General features: G+C 45.5%; 1 protein-coding gene across 3 annotated transcripts in view; it reads left to right on the top strand.

The window, feature by feature from the left end:
• HBS1L (HBS1 like translational GTPase) overlaps positions 1-22,461 on the top strand; it is a 2,781,383-nt gene that overhangs the window by 177,811 nt on the left and 2,581,111 nt on the right. For all 3 annotated transcript variants that reach the window (XM_044076292.1, XM_044076279.1, XM_044076286.1), the window contains exon 2: positions 13,565-13,711. In XM_044076292.1, the coding sequence (XP_043932227.1) occupies positions 13,565-13,711 (147 nt within the window). The remainder of the gene's footprint in view (positions 1-13,564; positions 13,712-22,461) is intronic.

Raw genomic sequence — 22,461 nt, 5'->3', positions numbered from 1 at the left:
CAAAAAGATGATGGCTGCCCAGCACTTCTTGATAGCTTTCAAGCCCCTTCTCTCCCCAGGGGCTCTCTTGATCAAAACAGACACACCACTGTGATGTGGTATATCAGCAAGCAGGGAGGGACTCACTCCTACCCTCTATGCTGGCTGGCCATGACTCTTTGGCACACAGCCTCTGCAATGTAACTCCACCTGTTAGCACAATTCCTACCAGGCTTTCTCAACTATCTGGCAGACCACTTAAGCAGAAATATTCTGGACCCACACGAATGGCAGCTCAGCAGAATAACCTTCACACTAATAACTCAGAAATGGGGCACCCTGAAGGTTGACCTCTTTGCCTTCCACACCAACTATCAGCTCAGCAAGTTCTTCACCAGGGAGCATCACTGCATGGCTTGTAAAGTGGATGCCCTGTCCTTCCCCTGGGTCAATCTATTGGTCTATGCCTTTCCTCCACTACCTCTTATCCCCAAGGTACTGCTCAAAATAAAGGAGGAAAAACCAAGGACAATTCTTATAGCTCCAGACTTGCTTCACCAGCACTGGTACCCCTTGCTGCACAGCCTGTCCCCACTGCCACCATGGCATCTTCCTCAGATTCCAAACCTCCTGACCCAGAGGGAAGGGGAATTCATGCATCCTCAATTGCAGACAGTTTGGCTTATTCCCTAACCCCCGATCAATCTGCCAATCTCACTAAACGGGTTCTAGATGTTATACGTGAGGCCAGATGCCCTAGCACTAGAAAGTCTTATGGTGACAATTAGAAAAGGTTCTGCACCTGGATTCAGGCTAAGGGAACCAATTCGGCACAGCCCTCCCTCCCTCCCTCCCTCTTATCCTGGATTACTTAGCTGACCTACTACACTGTGGCCTCTCTTTTTCCTCTATTAAAATTCTTGCCTCTGTTATCTCTGCTCATTTTCCCATTGAGCAGCCCCTTTTCTCACACCCTTTGATCAAGCAGTTCCTAAGAGGGGCTAGCAACTTGAGACCACCCAGAAGAGCACCAAACCCAGCTTGGGACCTTAACTTTGTGTTGGAAAAGCTCACCCTGCCCCCCCCCCCTTCGAACCAGCCTCTTCGGCAGATCTAAAATTTCCCTCCTGGAAGAAAGCTTTCCTTCTGGCCATCACTTCAGCAGAAGGGTCTCCGAGCTGTAAGCACTCATGTCTGTGGAACCCTTCATCATCTATCATACAGACAGGGTGTCTCTCAGAACTAACCCATTCTTCATGCCTAAGGTGGTATCTAGTGTGGCTTTCAACCAGTCCATTCATTTGCCCACCTTTTTTTCCTAACCCACAGGACAAGGGGGAAAGGATTCTGCTCTCTCTAGATGTGCATAGAGAGCTCAGATTCTATCTAGACAGGACTAAATCCTTCAGAAAGTCTGATCAATTGCTGGTTAGCTTTGATACAGGAGTAGAAGGCAAAGCCATTTTCAAACAAACCATCTCCAAATGGATAACACACTGCATCCATTTCTGCTGCAAACATGGAAAGCCTCCCCCAAGGAGGTCAGGACACACTTCACCAGAGCAGCCTCCACCTCTGCAGCTTTCCTCAGAGGAGTCCCCACCAGGGACATCTTGGAGGCTGCAACCTGGATATCTATTCACACCTTTACCAAATATTACCACCTGCCTATCTTTTCCAAATCCATGGTAGGGTTTGCCTCTGCAGTCTTGCAGGGCATCCTAGCCAGCCCCTAGATGTTCATCGTGTTTCACTGTTGCAGTCATGACGTCAGGCAGCCATCGGTCGGCCAGAATCTCAAAGTCTTGGTCCGGCATTGGCTGTTCAACCATGCTCCCTGACGTCAGTGCGCCAGGAGTATAAAGCTGACAGCCGACGCCATCTTCTCCAGTCTTTCTTGCCGCGCGGTAATAGCAGTTCGCAAGTGCCGGTCGGCTGACTCCTGACGAATTTCACTGATATACTTCGGTCCGAAGACTTTCTTCTCCACTCAAAGCTAAGTACCCCATTGGGGAAACTTTTTTCTTGCTCCACTCCGATGTCAGAAAAAGTTAATAATTGTATTTCATGTGGGAAGCAAATACCTCATAAGGATTTTCATTCTTACTGTATTCCTTGCTTGGGCCCTGACCACGACGTAGCTAGTTGTCGGTTTTGTGCTAGATTTAATCAACGTACAATTAAGCGAAGGTACGATTTTGCTTTTCATTACTTCGGTAGGTGCTTTAACTACAAAATGTCGTCAGATGCGGTTCCGGCTACCGGAGTTCACAAACGTCACAAGGATAAAGACAGGCCTCCGAGGTCCAAATCTGATGATAGCGCACAACCGGAGCCAGCTTCAGGTTCGTCCGTCGTCAGTGAGGCGCTTTTGCAGCCCCTTGTCGTCGGCCATTTCAGAACCGATGGCCGAAACGGACTCTTATGAGGAGCCAACCAGGCCTTTAAATATTCCTGTTGCAGGACCTTCGGACAGTGCTCCTTCGGATGGGTCCGGAGCCGCTGTGCAGGTACCAGCTTCCGAAGGGGTTTTCAGGCCTACTCAGCTACTAATAAAGGCAAAGCCAAAGACAAAGGCAAAGACTCCTTCAAAATCAAAGACTTCTACACAGGCCTCTTCTGAACCTGCTCCCAAGTCACAGAAACAGTTACTCAAGATGGCAGAGGATTTACTTACTATGATTAGGGGTTCTCACCCCCCTCCAGACAAAAGGCCAAGGCAGGATGTTTCTTATGATTCCTCTGATCAGGCTTCTGTTTCCTCAGTTTCTTCTTCGGATCAGGAATATTCTTTCCCTCCTTATGAGGATTCTGATGCTGAAGAATCCATTCCTTCAGCTTCTCCCCCTGAGGATTTTTCTTTTGGGGAAACTTTGCATGAAATGAGGGAACATTTCCACTGGGAAGGACAGGAGTATTCGGAATCCAGGAAAAGACTGAGGGAATTTCTTCTTCTTCCCCAACATAGACCCCTGGCTATTCCTCCTGTTTTGGATATTGTGGATGATGCCTTTTCGGAGGCTAACTTAACCCCTGACTCTTTTCCTCCTGCTCCTGTTAAGCCTGATAGATATTACAGGGTTCCTGATTCCCATCAGTTTTTATACAAGAACCCTTCTGCTGACCCTGAAACCATTTCTCAGGGTCCTAAGGGAGTTAAGGCCGTTTCTGCCAAAAATCCTATTCCTACTGAAAAGGATTCTCGATCCTTAGAAAGATGGGGCAAAAAGGTGTACACTTCTGCTACTTTGTCCATTAGGGCTTTAACTCTCAGTTTCATATGTTTAAATACCAGCAATTTCTACTGTCTGTCTTAAAACAAAAGCTTACTTCCATTTCTGCCTGTGCAGATGATAAGGAATTACATGACTTATTGCATGCCACTGAACAGGTTGGGAAGCATGGTTTACACTGTGGATTTGATGCCTTGGAGGCTTCTTGTAGGGCTGCGGCCTCTGGCACAGTCATTAGAAGGCATGCATGGCTAAAGGAACAAAATTTACCTGAACAAGTAAAGGCTAAATTATTGGATGCTCCTGTTCAGCATAATGTTTTGTTTGGATCAAAAGCTGACGAGGTGATTAAAAAGATGGAGGATAAGGCGAAATCCATGCAAACAGTTAAAGATTTCTTACAAGTACAGCCTCCTAGATTTAGCAGGAATTGGCCTTCTAAAAATTCGTCCTTTCCCACTTCAGACAGGCCTAAACGGGTAGATATAGACATTCCAGAGGGAGGCCTCAAACACAAGCTGCTTATAGACCAAGACAGTGGACTGTTTCCACCCCTAGGGGAGGAGAGGACAGGTCACAATCTCAAAGGAAACAAACTCAATGACTCCCTCTGTTGGGCTACAGGAACTTCTTGCCTGGAAGCCCCTCTCGGAGGAAAACTCTCTCTTTTTTGTCAAAATTGGACTCAAATAACCCAAGACAAATGGGTTTTGGATGTGGTTTTAAGAGGTTACAAATTCTATTTTCACACCTTGCCAAGGCCAAGCGGATGGCCAGACCTTCCAAAACATCAATGGACGGAGGCCTTAAACCAGGTGGAAGCTCTTTTGACTATGAATGCCATAGAACTGGTTCCTCTTTCAGAGATGGGCAAAGGTTTTTATTCAAGGCTCTTTCTTGTCCCAAGGAAGCAAAACTCATGGAGACCCATTCTGGATCTGTCGGTCTTGAACACCTTTCTAGAGATTCCAAAATTCAAGATGCTTACTCTACAGCAGCTACTTCCAGTGCTGTCCAAAAATGCATGGATGGTAACTTTGGATTTAAAGGAGGCATATTTACACATTCCCATCAGGCAGGATCGCAGAAAATACCTCAGGTTCAAAGCCAGATCGAGGCACTTTCAATTCTCTGTGCTGCCCTTTGGGTTATCTACTGCGCCCAGGGTCTTCACCAAATGCCAGGCTCCAGTAGTAGCTTACTGCAGACTCAAGGGAATTCAAATTTACCCTTATCTGGACGATTGTCTAATTCAGGCAGACAGCAAGGATGTCTTACTCCAGCATCTAGAATTTGTACAGAACCTCCTCAAGTTCCTGGGATTCTCTGTAAACATAAAAAAGTCAAATTTGACACCATCACAACAGATAACTTTTCTGGGTGCACTTCTAAACACCACAACCCAGATGGCATTTCTGACATCCGAAAAACAGTTACAGCTGGCTTCAACTTTCAGAACCTTGGCAACTTTAACTCATCTATCTGCAAGGAAATTCCTGCAGGCTTTGGGTTACATGGCCTCCTGCATCCTTCTCGTACCATATGCAAGACTACACATGAGGAAAATACGGTGGTACCAAAAAAGTGTATGGTCTCAGCATTGCCACAGTTTAGACATGCTGATCTCCGTCCTTCCTTGCCTTCAAAAGGAATTTCTTTGGTGGTCCAGGGCATGTGCTCTAAACAAAGGGAAGCCCTTCCGTCTACCTCCTGCCTCTCAGATTCTAACCACGGATGCCTCGGATTATGCTTGGGGAGCCCATTTTCAGGGCAGTTGTTTGCAGGGCCTTTGGACAAAGGATCAGAAGCACCTGCATATCAATTTAAAGGAAATGTTAGCCGTTCAGAATGCTCTATTGGCCTTCAGGAATCTTTTACAACCAGGACAACTGTTAATACGGACAGACACCACCACAGTTATGTGGTACATAAACAAGCAAGGGGGATCTCATTCCTACCCCCTTTGCAGACTAGCCATGGATCTATGTAACACAGCTCTAGCTTGCAATCTGGATCTTCAAGCTCAGTTTCTACCAGGGAAACAAAACTTCCTGGCAGACAGTCTGAGCAGAAATCTTTCGGATCCACACAAGTGGATGCTGGACACCAAAATATTCAGGATGATAACAGCAGTCTGGGGATGTCCTCACATAGACTTCTTTGCATCCCATCTCAATCATCAACTACAGACTTTTTGCACCAGGACTTTCCACAGAGAGGCTTGGAAAGTGGACGCCCTGTCATTCAGTTGGAGGAACCTCTCGGGATATGCCTTTCTGCCTCTTCCTCTTCTTCCACGGGTTTTATTGAAGATAAAACAGGACATGCCCAATATGATAATCTTGCTGGCTCCAAATTGGCCTCTGCAGTTTTGGTATCCAACTCTAAAAAACCTATGCCTGGACCCCCCTTTGGTTTTACCTCAGTTTCCGAACCTTCTGTCCCAACATCAGGGTCAGGTTCTACACTCTCATGTCAGAACTCTCAACCTGGCGGCCTGGTTAATCCAGGGCCTTTGATTTCTTCTTTACTGCCCAAGCAGGTTATGGATGTCATTTTAGAAGCCAGACGTCCTAGTACTAGAAAATCTTATGCAGGAAAATGGAAAAGATTTTGTTCTTGGATGCAGGCTCAGGATTCTGATCCTCTTCTTCCTAACATTACTTTAATTTTACTTTACTTGACAGATCTCTTACATAAGGGTCTTTCTTTCTCTTCCATTAAGATACATGCCTCTGCTATTTCTGCTCATTATAATACAGACCCTCCCGTCTTTTCCCACCAGCTCATGAGACAGTTTCTCAGAGGAGCTAAGAACCTAAGACCTCCTAGATCTCCTCCTATTCCTGCTTGGGATCTCAACTATGTTTTGGAAAAACTAACCTTGCCTCCTTTTGAGCCTGCTGCCTCTTCTGACATCAAGTTTTTATCTTGGAAGACAGCCATCCTGTTAGCCCTAACCTCCGCCAGGAGAGTTTCAGAGTTACAAGCTCTTATGGCTGTGGAAACTTATATTATTTTTCATCAAGACAGGGTATCTTTGAGGACTAATCCTACCTTCATGCCGAAGGTGGTTTCCAAAGTGGCTTTAAATCAAACTATACACTTGCCAACCTTTTTCCCCACTTCTCAAAATAAAGGGGAAAGGATCTTACATTCCTTGGATGTACACAGACAGCCACATTTTTACCTGAACAGAACCAAGGACATCAGAAAATCAGAACAATTGTTTGATGTCCTTCAAGGATGCATCTGCAGTCATAACATATGGGGTTGTCCTGCCTCAGGCAGCCCTTCGGTCGGCCGGATTCCAAAGTCTGGGTCTGGCCTCGGCTGATGTCGCACTTTCCCCGACGTCAGAGCTTCTGGGGTATAAAGGCATCAGCCGACGCCATTTTCCTCAGTCTTTCTTGCCGCGCGGTGCCCGAAGCAGAAGCTGTTCGCAAGTGCCAGTCGGTCCGATCCAGAGATTTCAGCTACCGAAGACTTCTAAAAAAGCTAAGTACCCCGTTGGGGACTCTTTCCTGCCTCAGCCGATGTCAGACAAAGTAAATAATTGTTTAACTTGTGGGAAACAAATACCTCATAAGGATTTCCATTCTTACTGCCTTCCTTGCTTAGGCCCAGACCACGACGTATCAGCTTGTTTAGCCTGTGCCTCCTTCAACCGACGGACTCTTAGACGTCGGTCGGAGTTTGCAGAAGAGTTTTTTGGATCCGCTTTTACATATAAAATGCCGTCGGAGACTCCGACTACACATTTAGCCAAAAAACGCAAGGAAAAGGACCGACACTCGCGGCCCGCGGTTTCTGCTGAAACCCTGGCTAGGCCTACCGCGAGTGTCTCGGTTTCGGCTGAAACAGAGTCCTCAGTTCTTACTTCTGCCGAAATCATACCTCCGACAACTGAGGCCAGAGAGGTCCCGGCTGAGTCGGCTACAGAAATCCCTACCAAAGAAGCAAGCGCACAAGATTTGTCCGACACCATCCCATTGGACATTTCTACTCCTGCACGTGGGGCAGCTAGGCCCCCTGCTTCTATGTCTATTAAGGCCTTCTCCAGAGCTAAAGCAGCTAAAACTTCAAAAGCCTTACCTGCAAAAGCTACTTCTCAGAGACCTCCCTCAAGTTCTCAGATTCTCAGCCTTGCTGAGGACCTTATATCCATGATTAGAGGTTCCCAACCTCACCCAGACAGGGCCTCCCACCCTCCTCCTGACAAAAGGCCTAGGACTGAACCCCCTGAACCTCTCTCCTCAGATTACTCCTCGGATGGATCTGATTTATCAGACCATCAGGAAGGACCATATTCTCCTTATGAGGATTCAGATGCAGAAGACTCTATTCCTTCTGCCTCCCCTCCGGAAGAATTTTCTTTTGGGGAAACCTTGCATTCTATGAGGGAACACTTTCAATGGCAGGGTCAGGATTTTTCTGATTCTAGAAAAAGATTAAGAACCTTTTTACACTTACCACAGCATAGGCCTTTAGCCATACCACCTGTGCTAACTGTAGTTGATGATGCATATAATGATGTCAGTTCTGCCCCTGACTCTCTTCCCCCGACCCCTGCCAAACCTGACAGATATTACAGGGTCCCGGATTCTCACTTCCATTTGTATAAAGCCCATGCTGCAGACCCAGAAACTATATCTCAGGGCCCAAAAGGTGTTGCAGCTGCCACTGCCAAAAACCCCCTACCCTCTGAAAGAGAGTCAAGAGCATTAGAGAGATGGGGAAAAAAGGTTTATACATCTGCTACTCTTTCTGCCAGGGCATTAAACTGTCAATTCCACATGATACAGTACCAGGAATATTTGTTAGATCAGCTACATAAAAAGCTTTCTTCTACTGAACCTTTAGACCGAAAGTCCCTTCAGGATTTGGTACACAACTCTCAGCAGGTCAGTAATCATTTTTTAAAATGTAGCTATGATGCACTGGAGGCTTCATTTAGATCAGCTATGACTGGGGCAGTAATTCGAAGACATGCCTGGCTGAAAGAGCAATCCTTGCCAGACCATGTCAAGGCTAAACTCCTAGATGCTCCAATGGAGAAACAAAGTTTATTTGGCTCCCCTGCACAGGAAATTCTAAAGAAAGTGGAAGAAAAAGCAAAATCTGTGCAAACAGTAAAGGATTTTCTGCAGGTTCAACGAGGTTCAGCAGAAACTGGCCTTCAAAGAATTGGTCCTTTCCAGACACCTCCAGAGCACAGAGGGGCAGGAATAGATGCCCAAGAGGCAGAGGTCAATCAAAGGGTGCGTACAGGGGTCGTCAGTGGCAGCCTGCCAACCAGAGGAGTAGTGCCACAGCTACAACTACAACCACTTCCACAGGACAGACACAATGACTTGACTCTGATTCCGCCTACCAGGGAACAACTGGAAGCACCCTTGGGTGGAAAGCTGTCTCTATTCTCGAAAAACTGGTATTGCATTACAAAAGACAAATGGACATTGCAAACCATAGACAAAGGATACAGGTTTCACTTCCACACTTTTCCAAGGAGCAGCGGAATGCCAAACCTTCCACCAAACCAAAAGCCAGAGGCTTTAAGACAAATCCACAATTTACTTCAGATGAAAGCTATAGAAAGGGTACCATCAATGGAACAAGGCCAAGGATTTTATTCCAGACTATTCCTTGTACCAAGAAAAGAAAACCAATGGAGGCCTATTCTCGACTTGTCCGCACTAAACACATATCTCATTGTGCCAAAATTCAAGATGCTGACCCTACAGCAACTTCTTCCCATGTTGGGCAAGGAGTCTTGGCTGGTGACTCTAGATCTCAAGGAGGCATACCTGCACATCCCTATACGACCTGATTGCAGAAGACACCTCAGATTTCTTGCAGGATCAGAGCATTATCAATTCTCAGCATTGCCCTTTGGCTTATCTACTGCGCCCAGAGTATTCACGAAATGCCTGGCATCAGTAATTGCACATTGCAGGCTTCAGGGAATTCAAATCTATCCATACCTGGACGACTGCCTAATACAAGCGGACAACAAGACAAAACTAATAAAGGATTTGGCCTATGTCATGCATCTGTTACAGGCCTTGGGATACACAGTCAACATCCAGAAGTCAAGACTAGTGCCATCCCAAAGGATAACTTTTTTGGGTGCGAATCTGGACACAATGACTCAGATGGCTTTTCTCACAGAAGAAAAACAAAAGCAACTCCCAGTCTACTTCATGGCTTTGACAAGACAAACTCAGCTCACTGCAAGGAAAGTCCTGCAGGCCCTGGGTTACATGGCATCCTGCATAATCTTGATTCCGCATGCCAGGCTTCATATGAGAAAACTACAATGGTACCTAAGGAATGTATGGTCTCAACACAGGTACAGTCTAGAAACCATGATACCAATCATTCCATGCCTGAAAAAGGAATTCCTGTGGTGGGCTCAGGCCTGCCAGTCCAAAAGAGGGTTGCCTTTCAACAAACCACAACCAAGGCAGACCATCACCACGGACGCCTCAGACCTAGGATGGGGAGCACACCTGGAGGACAAGTGTATCCAAGACCTATGGTCTCAGGACCAGCTGAACTTGCACATAAACCTAAAGGAGATGCTGGCAGTGAAACATGCAATCGAGACATTCAAATCATTCCTCCAGCAAGGACATCTGCGGATAAGGACAGACAACACCACAGTCATGTGGTACATCCACAGTCATGTGGTACATAAACAAACAGGGAGGCACGCATTCCTACCCTCTATGCCGGATGGCAATGGATCTGTGGAACCTAGCCCTGAATCTCAACATCCAGCTGCAGGCCAAATTCGTACCAGGAAAAGGGAATTCACTAGCAGACAGCCTAAGCAGAACTACCACAGATGCTCACGAATGGATGCTGCATCCAGACATCTTCAAAATCATAACAAGCAAATGGGGAATGCCAGAGATAGACCTGTTCGCCTCCCCACTCAACCACCAACTAAAGAAATTCTGCTCAAGAGTATACCACCCACAAGCCTGGAGGGTGGACTCTCTCTCTTTCAGCTGGAATGCCCTAACAGTGTATGCTTTTCCACCTCTCCCATTGATGTACCAAGTTCTACTGAAGATCAGGGAGGAACAGCCAAAGGTGATACTAATAGCTCCAGACTGGCCAAGGCAGCACTGGTACCCGCTACTGAGAAGCATGTCTCGGGTGAACTCATGGACTCTACCCCTATGGCCTCTACTTCTAACGCAGAACAACTTCAAGACCCTGCATCCAAACTTGAAAACACTGCAGCTAACTGCCTAGAAAATTACTTAAAACAAACCAAAACTGTTTTATCTCAGAGGGTCAAGGACATTATCCTGGAGGCTCGCAGACCCTCCACAAGGAAGACATACTCAGCTAAATGGAAGAGATTCCTCATTTGGAGCGCATCAAAGGGTACAAATATCACACTGGCAAACCTAGCACACATCCTAGAGTATTTAGCAGAACTGTTCCACAATGGCCTGTCCTATTCTTCCATTAAGATTCATGCTTCAGCAATTTCAGCAGAGTACAACATGGATCCACCTATCTTCTCTCACCCTCTCCTCAGACAATTTTTAAGAGGGATCAAAAATGTAAAACCTCCAAGGAGACCCCCTCTGCCTACATGGGATCTCAACTTTGTGCTGGAAAAATTGACATTACCCCCTTTTGAACCAGCAGCATCAGCAGACTTACAGTTGTTATCTTGGAAAACTGCTTTCCTTCTGGCAATCACTTCAGCAAGAAGAGTTTCTGAGTTACAGGCATTAATGGCAGTGCAGCCTTTCCTTATTTTTCACCAGGATAGAGTGTCTCTGAGAACCAATCCTACTTTCATGCCAAAGGTGGTATCCAGGGTATCCTTGAACCAAGCTATCCATTTGCCTACGTTCTTCCCTAACCCACAGAACAGGGGGGAAAAACCTACTGCACACCTTGAATGTACACAGACAACTACGCTACTATCTGGACAGAACTAAAACCAGCAGAAAAACTGACCAACTTTTTGTAGCATATGCAACTGGAGTGCAAGGAAAAGCAATTTCCAAACAGACAATTTCAAAATGGATAGGAAATTGCATTCGTTTTTGCTACTCTTTTCATGGAAAGACAGCTCCTGAAAATATCAGGCCTCACTCCACAAGGGCCACAGCCACCACTACAGCTTTCTTACGAGGGGTGGCTACCAAGGACATTTTAGAAGCTGCTACTTGGAGCTCCGTGCATACATTTGCCAAGCATTACAATCTACCTTTATACTCCAGATCCCGAGCAGGTTTTGCAACTACACCATCCTTATCTTAGTACCTCCTCCCCCAGTTTGGCTATGGTATTCTACCCATATGTTATGACTGCAGATGCATCCTTGAAGGACATAGTACAGTTTTGTACCTACCATAAATGTAGATGTCTGATAGGTATGCATCTGCAGTCAGGATTACCCACCCTCCTTCCCCTCTGTGGTACTCCTAGGGTGCTTACCCCTTCTTCAGCTAGCTGGGGGAATCTATTACGGTGTATTTGTTTGTATCTATATATGTATATATATATATATATATATATATATATATATATATATGTATATATATATTGTTTGCTACTGTTTGGAATTTTCAACATTTATCCAAATTTAGCCTTCCTAGAGGGCACCTGGCATCTGGGGCAAGAAACACTGTGGAAAATGGCGTCGGCTGATGCCTTTATACCCCAGAAGCTCTGACGTCGGGGAAAGTGTGACATCAGCCGAGGCCAGACCCAGACTTTGGAATCCGGCCGACCGAAGGGCTGCCTGAGGCAGGACAACCCCATATGTTATGACTGCAGATGCATACCTATCGGAAATCTACATTTATGGTAGGTACAAAACTGTACTTTTCTTATGCTTCAAGTTCCCAAGGTAAAGCCATTTCAAAACAGACCATTTCTAAATGGATTGCTCATGGAATCAGATTTTGTTATTCTCACCATGGAAAGCAAATCCCAGGAAGTATACGGACTCATTCCACCAGAGCTGCTGCCACTTCTGTGGCCTTCCTCAGGGGAGTTCCTACCAAGGACATTTTGGAAGCTGCAACTGGAGTTCAGTGCATACATTTTCTAAGCACTACAATCTACCTCTCTACTCTATGTCTAGGGCAGGCTTTGCCTCTACAGTTTTGCAGGGCCTTTTAGCCGCCCCTTCCTCTTTATGACCACCACCCTTTCTTTCAGCTTTGGGATTCTACCCTACAGTCATGCCTGCAACAGTGAAACATGATGAACATAGTACAGTGGTGTACACCTACCATAAATGTAGATGTTCGAGTATCTTCACTGTTGCAGTCTGGGTTTCCCTCCCTCCAGTCCCCTCTTATTTTTACTTTTGTGTATTTCCTTTTTTCACCATTCTTCTGAGGTGTGTTTGCAAAGGTTTTGGGACCTTTTTCATTTTGGGACTCCTGACATCTGGGGCAAGAAAAACTGGAGAAGATGGTGTCAGCTGTCAGCTTTATACTCCTGGCGCTCTGACGTCAGGGAGCATGGTTGAACAGCCGACGCCGGACCCAGACTTTGGGATTCTGGCCGACCGAGGGCTGCCTGCCGGCAGGGGAGAACCCTACAGTCATGACTGCAACAGTGAAGACACTCGAACATCTACATTTATGGTAGGTGTACACAACTGTACTTTTCCGTGACTGCCTCCACGCATTTCCTCAGCTTTGGGAATCAACCCAAATATGATGACTCCAACAGTGTAACACGACGAACATAGTACAGTTGTGTACACTTACCATAAATGTAGATGTTTGAGTGTATTCACTGTTGCAGTCCTGGTTTCCCTCCCTCCACCACCCTCTTCTTTCTTCTCTTTCCTTACAAGGCGCACATACTGGTATTTACTTTCTACTGGTGGGGATCTTCCACCAGAACCTGGCTCCCACTTGAGAGCTCCTGACAGATTAGGCAAGAAAAAACTGATGTAATGGTGTCAGCTGCGGTACTTTATACTACTGACGACTTGACGTCAGTCCTGAAGTGACAGCAAGTCACGCAGAAATACTAAGCCTTTGGTATTCTGGCCGGCCGAGCGCTACCCTGGCAGGGATACCCAAATGTGATGACTGCAACAGTGATTACACTCGAACATCTACATTTATGGTAAGTGTACACAACTGTACTTTCCAGATGTTGTGTTCATTACACTTGTACAGTAATGAATTGCTGCTGTAATAGTAGCATAACACTTGGGCATGTGGGCATTATATTGGTTTGATTGCTGCACTGCAGGTTTGTTAGTGTTGGATTGCTTACATTTTCTTTTTAAATAAGTATATCTAACAGTGTAGTTAAAAAGATGTTGCCTTTTTTTCTTGGCACTGCAGCTGCCCAGTTCATTTACTCAAGGCAGGCAAGGCCGTCCGCATTTGGTGAGCCTTTAGAGGAAGAGGATTATGAATATGAAGAGGAGGAGGAACAACAACCAGTAGTTCCATCCACTCAGAAGCCCAGAGTTGGTGCTGATGATCAAGGTAAACGTGTGTTTTAACTTTGTTTGCATTTGAAGATGTTCCCATCTGCTTATTGCAAATTTGTGGTTGGATTTCCAGATGTGCATTACTGTCCGGTTGCATTTCAGTAGTTATTTTAAACTGTGCTGTGGTCTTAGGATGCTTATAAAGGGAAGAAGTGCAAGGGCTGGTTTAAATTTTCCCAGTGTGTCATGTATTTCACTTCATAGATAAGCTATTGCTGTAGTCTGACTTATTTAACATTTACTTCTTTCCAGGAATGGTTCTGTTTTTGCTCCATGTCACCTTAAACTGCCACACTTTTGTTCAATCCTTCACCTTTCATACAAGATTATTTTCCCAGTCCATATCAATGTCTTTTGGGGAGAAGAAACTTCTCTCATCTCCCCAAAGACCGCCTTTCTCCTGGTTCAAATTGTGTCCTTTTGTATTTATTTTTTTCCCTGTATGCATTGTGTACTACACTTTTCTTTGAGATATCTCAAAGTTTCTTTCATCTCCCTTCCTTTTCCTTTCTTTAAGAAATGTATATAAAGCTTTTTTAACCTGTCTTTATGTAGTTATAGTAAATATTATGTTTTACTGGCGGTCATCGGAATAACTTTGGCCCTGATGTTCATCGTGTTACCCTGCTGCAGTCATCACACTTGGATTATCCTGCCATCAGGCGGTCCCGCAGTCGGCCCCAATTCCAAAGTCTTGGTCCAGCGTCGGTTGCTGTCGCTTCCTCCCTGACGTCAGTGTGCCAGGGGAATACAAGAGGCATCCAACACCATTTCCATCAGTCTTTCTTGCCGCGCGGTGCCCGAAGCAGAAGCAGTTCGCAAGTGCCGGTTGGCCGATACCTGAGATTTTCGATTTGAATTTCAGTCCGAAGTCTTCAATAAGGCTAAGTACCCCGTTGGGGAACATTTTCTTGCCTCAGTCCGATGTCAGAAAAAGTTAACAATTGCATTTCTTGTGGGAAGCAAATACCTCATAAGGACTTCCATTCCTATTGTATTCCTTGCCTAGGCCCAGACCACGACGTCACAGGTTGTCGGTTTTGCGTTGGGTTTAATAAACGAACTATCAAACGCCGTTTTGACTTCGCACGGCATTACTTTGATAGGAAATTTAATTATATCATGCCGTCGGAGCAGCCGACGACCGCCACTCATAAAAAATGCAAGGATAATGACAGGCAACCTAGGAATAAGCCAGACACCGAGGCCTCAGCTGGGCCGGTCGCTGGTTCTCCGGTTTTCATTGAGGTGCCTACGCAGCCCCTGACGACCGCAGAGCTGGAACCCCAGACAGCTGCGGATTCCCATGCGGAGTCTACTAGGCCGACGCAGCCTTCTACCGACACCGGAGCAGAACTAGACACCGGTGCAACGGAAACACCTTCGGTTTCTGAAGGTGTCTTCAGACTGACTACATTCACCATTAAATCTTATGCTAATCTTAAAACTCCTTTAAAACCAAAGAAAACTGTACATCAGTCTACAGTTCAAGGCCCCATGCCTAAGAAACAGATGCTTAAGATGGCTGAAGATTTAATTACCCTTATCAGGGGTTCCCATCCCCCTCCTGATAAAAGACCAAGACAAGAGGAGGATTATGCATCCTCTGACCAGATTTCTCTCCTCTCAGATTCTTCTGAGGAACAGGATTACACTTTTCCACTTTATGAAGATTCTGATGCTGAAGACTGTATTCCCTCAGCATCTCCCCTTGAAGACTACTCCTTTGGGGAAACTTTACATACCATGAGGGAACATTTCCACTGGGAAGGCCAGGATTACTCAGATTCTAAGAAAAGGCTCAGAGAGTTCCTTTTACTACCCCAGCACAGACCTCTTGCTATCCCGCCTGTTCTGGATATTGTGGATGATGTTTACTTGGAGTCTAGTTTAAATCCAGATTCTCTTCCTCCTGCTCCAGCCAAACCAGACAGATACTGCAAAGTACCTGACTCACACAAATTCCTTTATAAAAGCCCTGTAGCTGACCCAGAAACAATTTCCCAGGGTCCTAAGGGAGCAAAAGCTTCTATGGCTAAAAATCCTGTGCCCTCTGAAAGGGATTCCAGAGCCCTAGATAGATGGGGCAAGAAAATATACACATCAGCTACTCTGGCTATGAGAGCATTAAATTGCCAGTTTCACATGTTGAAATATCAACAATTTCTAATGTCTCAGTTAAAACAAAAAATGAGCACACATTCAGAACTGCCTGAATTCAAAGAAATGCAGGAACTGTTGCATGCAGCTGAACAGGTGGGCAAACATACTTTACAATGCGGATTTGACTCATTGGAAGCTTCTTGTAGAGCAGCTGTTACTGGCTCTGTTATGCGTAGGCATGCTTGGTTAAAAGAACAAAACCCTTCCTGACCATGTTAAAGCAAAATTATTGGATGCACCTTTACAACAGGATGTGTTATTTGGTGTCAAAGCAGAAGAGGTTTTAAAGAAAATGGAGGATAAGGCAAAGTTTATGCAAACGGTCAAGGATTTTTTGCAGGTACCCCCCCCCCCCCGATTCAGCAGAAATTGGCCAACAAAAAACTGGTCCTTTCCAGCTTCAGACAGATCACAGAGGGGTAAATACAGATGCCCAAGGGGCAGAGGTCAGTCACAGGACCCTTACAAACCTCGCCAATGGGGTTCTGCTACCCAAAAAGGAGGAGAAGACAGGCCTCAAGCTAGCAGAAGACAAACACAATGACTCTATCCTCAAACTACCAAGCAAATCTCTCCTGGCAACTCCCTTGGGAGGAAAACTAGGGGTTCTAAACATAGTTTCTCAAGGATACAGATTCCACTTTCATACCTTACCAAGGAATAAAGGAATGCCAAACTTGCCACCAAATCAATGGGCAGAGGCACAAAAATAAATTACAGCTCTCATGAACATGAGAGCCATTCAACAGGTACCTACACAGGAGCAAGGACAAGCATTTTACTCAAGACTCTTCCTAGTCCCAAGAAAGGACAAAGCATGGAGACCCATTCTGGATCTTTCAATTCTGAACACCTATCTGCAAGTACCAAAATTCAAGATGCTAACACTACAGCAGCTTCTTCCCATGCTGGGCAAGAATGCTTGGCTAGTCACTTTGGGCCTCAAGGAGGCATACCTGCATGTCCCTATCAGACAAAAATTGCAGAAGATACCTCCGCTTCATTGCAGGTTCAAAGCATTATCAATTCTATGCACTGCCCTTTGGCTTATCTACTGCGCCCAGGGTCTTCACAAAATGCCTGGCACCAGTAATTGCATACTGCAGACAAAGAGGAATTCAAATATACCCATACCTGGACGACTGCCTTATTCAAGCAAAAAGCAAAGACATTCTTTTAAAGCATCTGGCATTTGTCAAACACCTTCTAAGTTGCCTAGGGTACACAGTAAACTTAAAGAAATCAAAACTAGTGCCCTCACAAAACATAATATTCCTGGGTGCCAGCTTGAATACAACGGCCCAGATGGCTTATCTCACGCTAGACAAGCAACGACAGCTGTTTCAATATTTCAAAATAATGGCAAAAAAGACCCAACTCCCTACAAGAAAAATTCTGCAGGCCTTGGGATTCATGGCATCTTGCATACTACTAATACCATTTGCAAAACTGCATATGAGGAAATTACAATGGTACCTGAAAAGTGTATGGACTCGGCACAGCCACAGCTTGGAAACAATGAATACCACTCATTCCCTGCCTTCAACAGGAGTTTCTGTGGTGGACACAGGCATGTCACCTCAACAAGGGTCAGCCTTTCACCTTACCCACAGCCAGGCAAACTATGACAACAGGTGCATTGGACTATACCTGGGGAGCACACATGGCAGGGCAGTGCATTCAGGGCAAATGGACTACAGATCAGAGGCATCTGCATATCAATCAAAAAGAAATGCTAGCAGTACAGAATGCCTTAACAGCTTTCAAGGACCTTCTACACCCAGGACAACTACTAATAAAGATGGACAATACCACAGTCATGTGGTACATAAACAAGCAAGGGGGCACACATTCCTACCCTCTATGCAGGCAAGCAATGACCTTGTGGAACACTGCACTGTCTTACCAGGTTCAATTACAAGCACAATTCCTGCCAGGACAGAAAAACACATTGGCAGACGACCTAAGCAGAAACATCATGGATCCACACGAATGGAAACTAGATCCACAAGTATTTGCAATGATAGCTCAAAAATGGGGACGCCCAGACATAGATCTGTTTGCAAGCCCCCACAACCACCAACTTCAAAAATTTTGCACAAGGACCTTCCATACACTAGCTTGGAAAGTGGACGCCCTCTCATTCAGTTGGAAAACATTAACAGTGTATGCCTTCCCTCCACTACCTCTTTTAGCAAAGGTACTGCTGAAAGTCAGATTAGAGAGACCACAAATGATACTTGTTGCACCAGACTGGCCACGCCAGCATTGGTACCCAATTTTATGGAACATGGCCCACGGCCCACCATGGATTTTGCCACAAATTCCTCACCTGCTCTCCCAGCGATATCATCCGATTCTACACAGCCAGCTCAAGACTTTAAACCTGGCTGCATGGCAGACTACCTAAACAACCAGCCAACACCTTTATCCAAAGGTGTTATGGATGTCATTCTGGAGGCCTGGAGACCCAGCACCAGTAAAACCTATTCAGATAAATGGAAAAGATTTTGCGCCTGGAACCAGGCTAAAGGCCTAAACCCCCTTGATCCAAACATCCCTCAGATTCTACAATATTTAACTGAGATGTTACACAAAGGACTTTCCTTTTCATCTATTAAGATCCATGCTTCAGCAATTTCAGCTCATTACAGCACGGATCCTCCTTTATTCTCACATCCACTCCTGAGACAGTTCCTCAGAGGGGCTAAGAACTTAAGCCCGCCAAGGAGAGCTCCAACACCTACTTGGGATCTCAACTTTGTTCTGGAAAAGCTTACACTACCGCTTTTTGAACCAGCTTTTTCTGCTGATTTAAAATTTCTTTCATGGAAAACTGCCCTACTACTAGCAATAACCTCAGCTAGAAGAGTCTCAGAGCTACAGGCACTAATGGCAGTGGAACCTTTCATCATTTTTCATCAAGACAGAGTCTCTCTACGAAGAAATCCTTCCTTTATGCCAAAGGTGGTATCCAGTGTGGCCTTAAACCAAACCATTCACTTGCCCACCTTCTTTCCAAATCCCCAGAACAAAGGAGAAAGACTCCTGCACTCTTTGGACATTCACAGGCAATTACGTTACTACTTGAATAAAACTAAGGCTTTCAGAAAAACTGACCAGCTTTTTGTAGCCTATGCTACAGGATCACAAGGAAAAGCTATCTCAAAACAGACCATTTCAAAATGGATAGGGCATGGCATACGTTTCTGTTACACACCATGGGAAACCAGTACCTGCTACCATTAGGTCCCACTCCACCAGGGCTACAGCTACATCAGTAGACTTTCTCAGGGGAGTGCCAACCAAAGATATTCTGGAAGCTGCTACCTGGAGTTCAGTGCACACCTTCACCAAACACTATCACTTACCTCTATACTCTAAGACTAGAGCTGGTTTTGCCACTGCAGTTTTGCAGGGCTTACTAGCTTCTTCTAACCCTGTCTGACTCCACCTCCCATCCTTAGCTTTGGGATTCAACCCAAGTGTGATGACTGCAGCAGGGTAACTCGATGAACATAGTACAGATGTTTATCGTGTTTCACTGTTGCAGTCATGACTGTAGGGTTCTCCCCTGCCGGCAGGCAGTCCTCGGTCGGCCAGAATCTCAAAGTCTGGGTCCGGCGTCGGCTGTTCAACCATGCTCCCTGACGTCAGAGCGCCAGGAGTACAAAGCTGACAGCCGACGCCATCTTCTCCAGTCTTTCTTGCCATGCGGTGATAGCAGTTCGCAAGTGCTGGTCGGCTGACACCTGACATTTTTTTTCTGATAAACTTCAGTCCGAAGATTTTCTTCTCCACTCAAAGCTAAGTACCCCATTGGGGAAACTTTTTTCTTGCTCCACTCCGATGTCAGAAAAAGTTAATAGTTGTATTTCATGTGGGAAGCAAATACCTCATAAGGATTTTCATTCTTACTGTATTCCTTGCTTAGGCCCTGACCTCGACGTTGCTAGTTGTCGGTTTTGTGCTAGATTCAATCAACGTACAATTAAGCGAAGATACGATTTTGCTTTTCATTACTTCGGTAGGCGCTTTAACTACAAAATGTCGTCGGATACGGTTCCGGCTACCGGAGTTCACAAACGTCGCAAGGATAAAGACAGGCCTCCGAGGTCCAAATCTGATGATAGCGCACAAGCGGAGCCAGCTTCAGGTTCGACCGTCGTTAGTGAGGCGCTTTTGCAGCCCCTGTCGTCGGCCATTTCAGAACCGATGGCCGAAATGGACTCTCATGAGGAGCCAACCAGGCCTTTAAATATTTCCATTGCAGAACCTTCGGACAATGTTCCTTCGGATGGGTCCGGAGCCGCTGTGCAGGTACCGGCTTCCGAAGGGGTTTTCAGGCCTACTCAGCTTCTAATAAAGGCAAAGGCAAAGACTCCTTCTAAATCAAAGACTGCAACACAGGCCTCTTCTGGACCGGCTCCCAAGTCACAGAAACAGTTACTCAAGATGGCGGAGGATTTACTCACTATGATTAGGGGTTCACATCCCCCTCCCCCTCCAGATAAAAGGCCAAGGCAGGATGTTTATTATGATTCCTCTGATCAGGCTTCTGTTTCTTCAGTTTCTTCTTCTGACCAGGAATATTCTTTCCCTCCTTATGAGGATTCTGATGCTGAGGAATCCATTCCTTCAGCTTCTCCCCCTGAGGATTTCTCTTTTGGGGAAACTTTGCATGAAATGAGGGAACATTTCCACTGGGAAGGACAGGAGTATTCGGAATCTAAGAAAAGACTGAGGGATTTTCTTCTTCTTCTCCAACATAGACCCCTGGCTATTCCTCCTGTTTTGGTTATTGTGGATGATGCCCTTTCGTAGGCTAACTTAACCCCTGACTCTTTTCCTCCTGCTCCTGTTAAGCCTGATCGATATTACAGGGTTCCTGATTCCCACCAGTTTTTATACAAGAACCCTTCTGCTGACCCTGAAATTATTTCTCAGGGTCCTAAGGGAGTTAAGGCCGCTTCTGACAAAAATCCCATTCCTACTGAAAAGGATTCTCGAGCCTTAGAAAGATGGGACAAAAAAGTGTACACTTCTGCTACTTTGTCCATCTGGGCTTTAAACTGTCAGTTTCATATGCTGAAATACCAGCAATTTCTCTTGCCTGTTTTAAAACAAAAGCTTAGTTCCATTTCTGCCTGTGCAGATGATAAGGAATTGCACGACTTATTGCATGCCACTGAACAAGTTGGGAAGCATGGTTTACACTGTGGATTTGATGCCTTCGAGGCTTCTTGTAGGGCTGCTGCCTCCGGTACAGTCATTAGAAGGCATGCATGGCTAAAGGAACAAAATTTTCCTGAACAAGTAAAGGCTAAATTATTGGATGCTCCTGTTCAGCATAATGTTTTGTTTGGATCAAAAGCTGAAGAGGTGATTAAAAAGATGGAGGATAAGGCGAAATCCATGCAAACAGTTAAAGATTTCTTACAAGTACAGCCACCTAGATTTAGCAGGAATTGGCCTTCTAAAAAATTGGTCCTTTCCCACTTCAGACAGGCCTCAGAGGGGTAGATATAGACGCTCCAGAGGAAGGCCTCAAACACAAGCTTCTTATATATCAAGACAGTGGACTGCTTCCACCCCTAGGGGAGGAGAGGACAGGTCACAAACTCATAGGAAACAAACTCAATAACTCCCTCTGTTGGGCTACAGGAACTTCTTGCCTGGAAGCCCCTCTCGGAGGAAAACTCTCTTTTTTTTATCAAAATTGGACTCAAATAACTCAAGATAAGTGGGTTTTGGATGTGGTTTTAAGAGGTTACAAATTCCATTTTCATACCCTGCCAAGGCCAAGCGGATGGCCAGACCTTCCAAAACATCAGTGGACGGAGGCCTTAAACCAGGTGGAAGCTCTTTTGGCTATGAATGCCATAGAACTGGTTCCACTTTCAGAGATGGGACAAGGTTTTTACTCAAGGCTCTTTCTAGTCCCCAGGAAGCAAAACTCATGGAGGCCCATTCTGGATCTGTCAGTCTTGAACACCTTTCTAGAGATTCCAAAATTCAAGATGCTTACTCTACAGCAGCTACTTCCAATGCTGTCCAAAGATGCATGGATGGTAACTTTGGATTTAAAGGAGGCATATTTACACATTCCCATCAGGCAGGATCGCAGAAAATACCTCAGGTTCAAGGCCGGATCAAGGCACTTTCAATTCTCTGCGCTGCCCTTTGGATTGTCTACTGCACCCAGGGTCTTCACCAAATGCCTGGCTCCAGTAGTAGCTTACTGCAGACTCAAGGGAATTCAAATTTACCCTTATCTGGACGATTGTCTAATTCAGGCAGACAGCAAGGATGTCTTACTCCAGCATCTAGAATTTGTACAGAACCTCCTCAAGTTCCTGGGATTCTCTGTAAACATAAAAAAGTCAAATTTGACACCATCACAACAGATAACTTTTCTGGGTGCTCTTCTAAACACCACAACCCAGATGGCATTTCTGACATCCGAAAAACAATTACAGCTGGCTTCAACTTTGAAAACCTTGGCAACTTTAACTCAACTATCTGCAAGGAAATTCCTGCAGGCTTTGGGTTACATGGCCTCCTGCATCCTTCTCGTACCAT

This window comes from Protopterus annectens, chromosome 1.part1, assembly GCF_019279795.1.
Source record: "Protopterus annectens isolate FY-2018-M chromosome 1.part1, PAN1.0, whole genome shotgun sequence".
In the NCBI taxonomy this organism is placed as follows: Eukaryota; Metazoa; Chordata; order Ceratodontiformes; family Protopteridae; genus Protopterus; species Protopterus annectens.
Note: the sequence above shows the minus strand (reverse complement) of the source record. Positions and strands in the feature narration are given on the sequence as shown.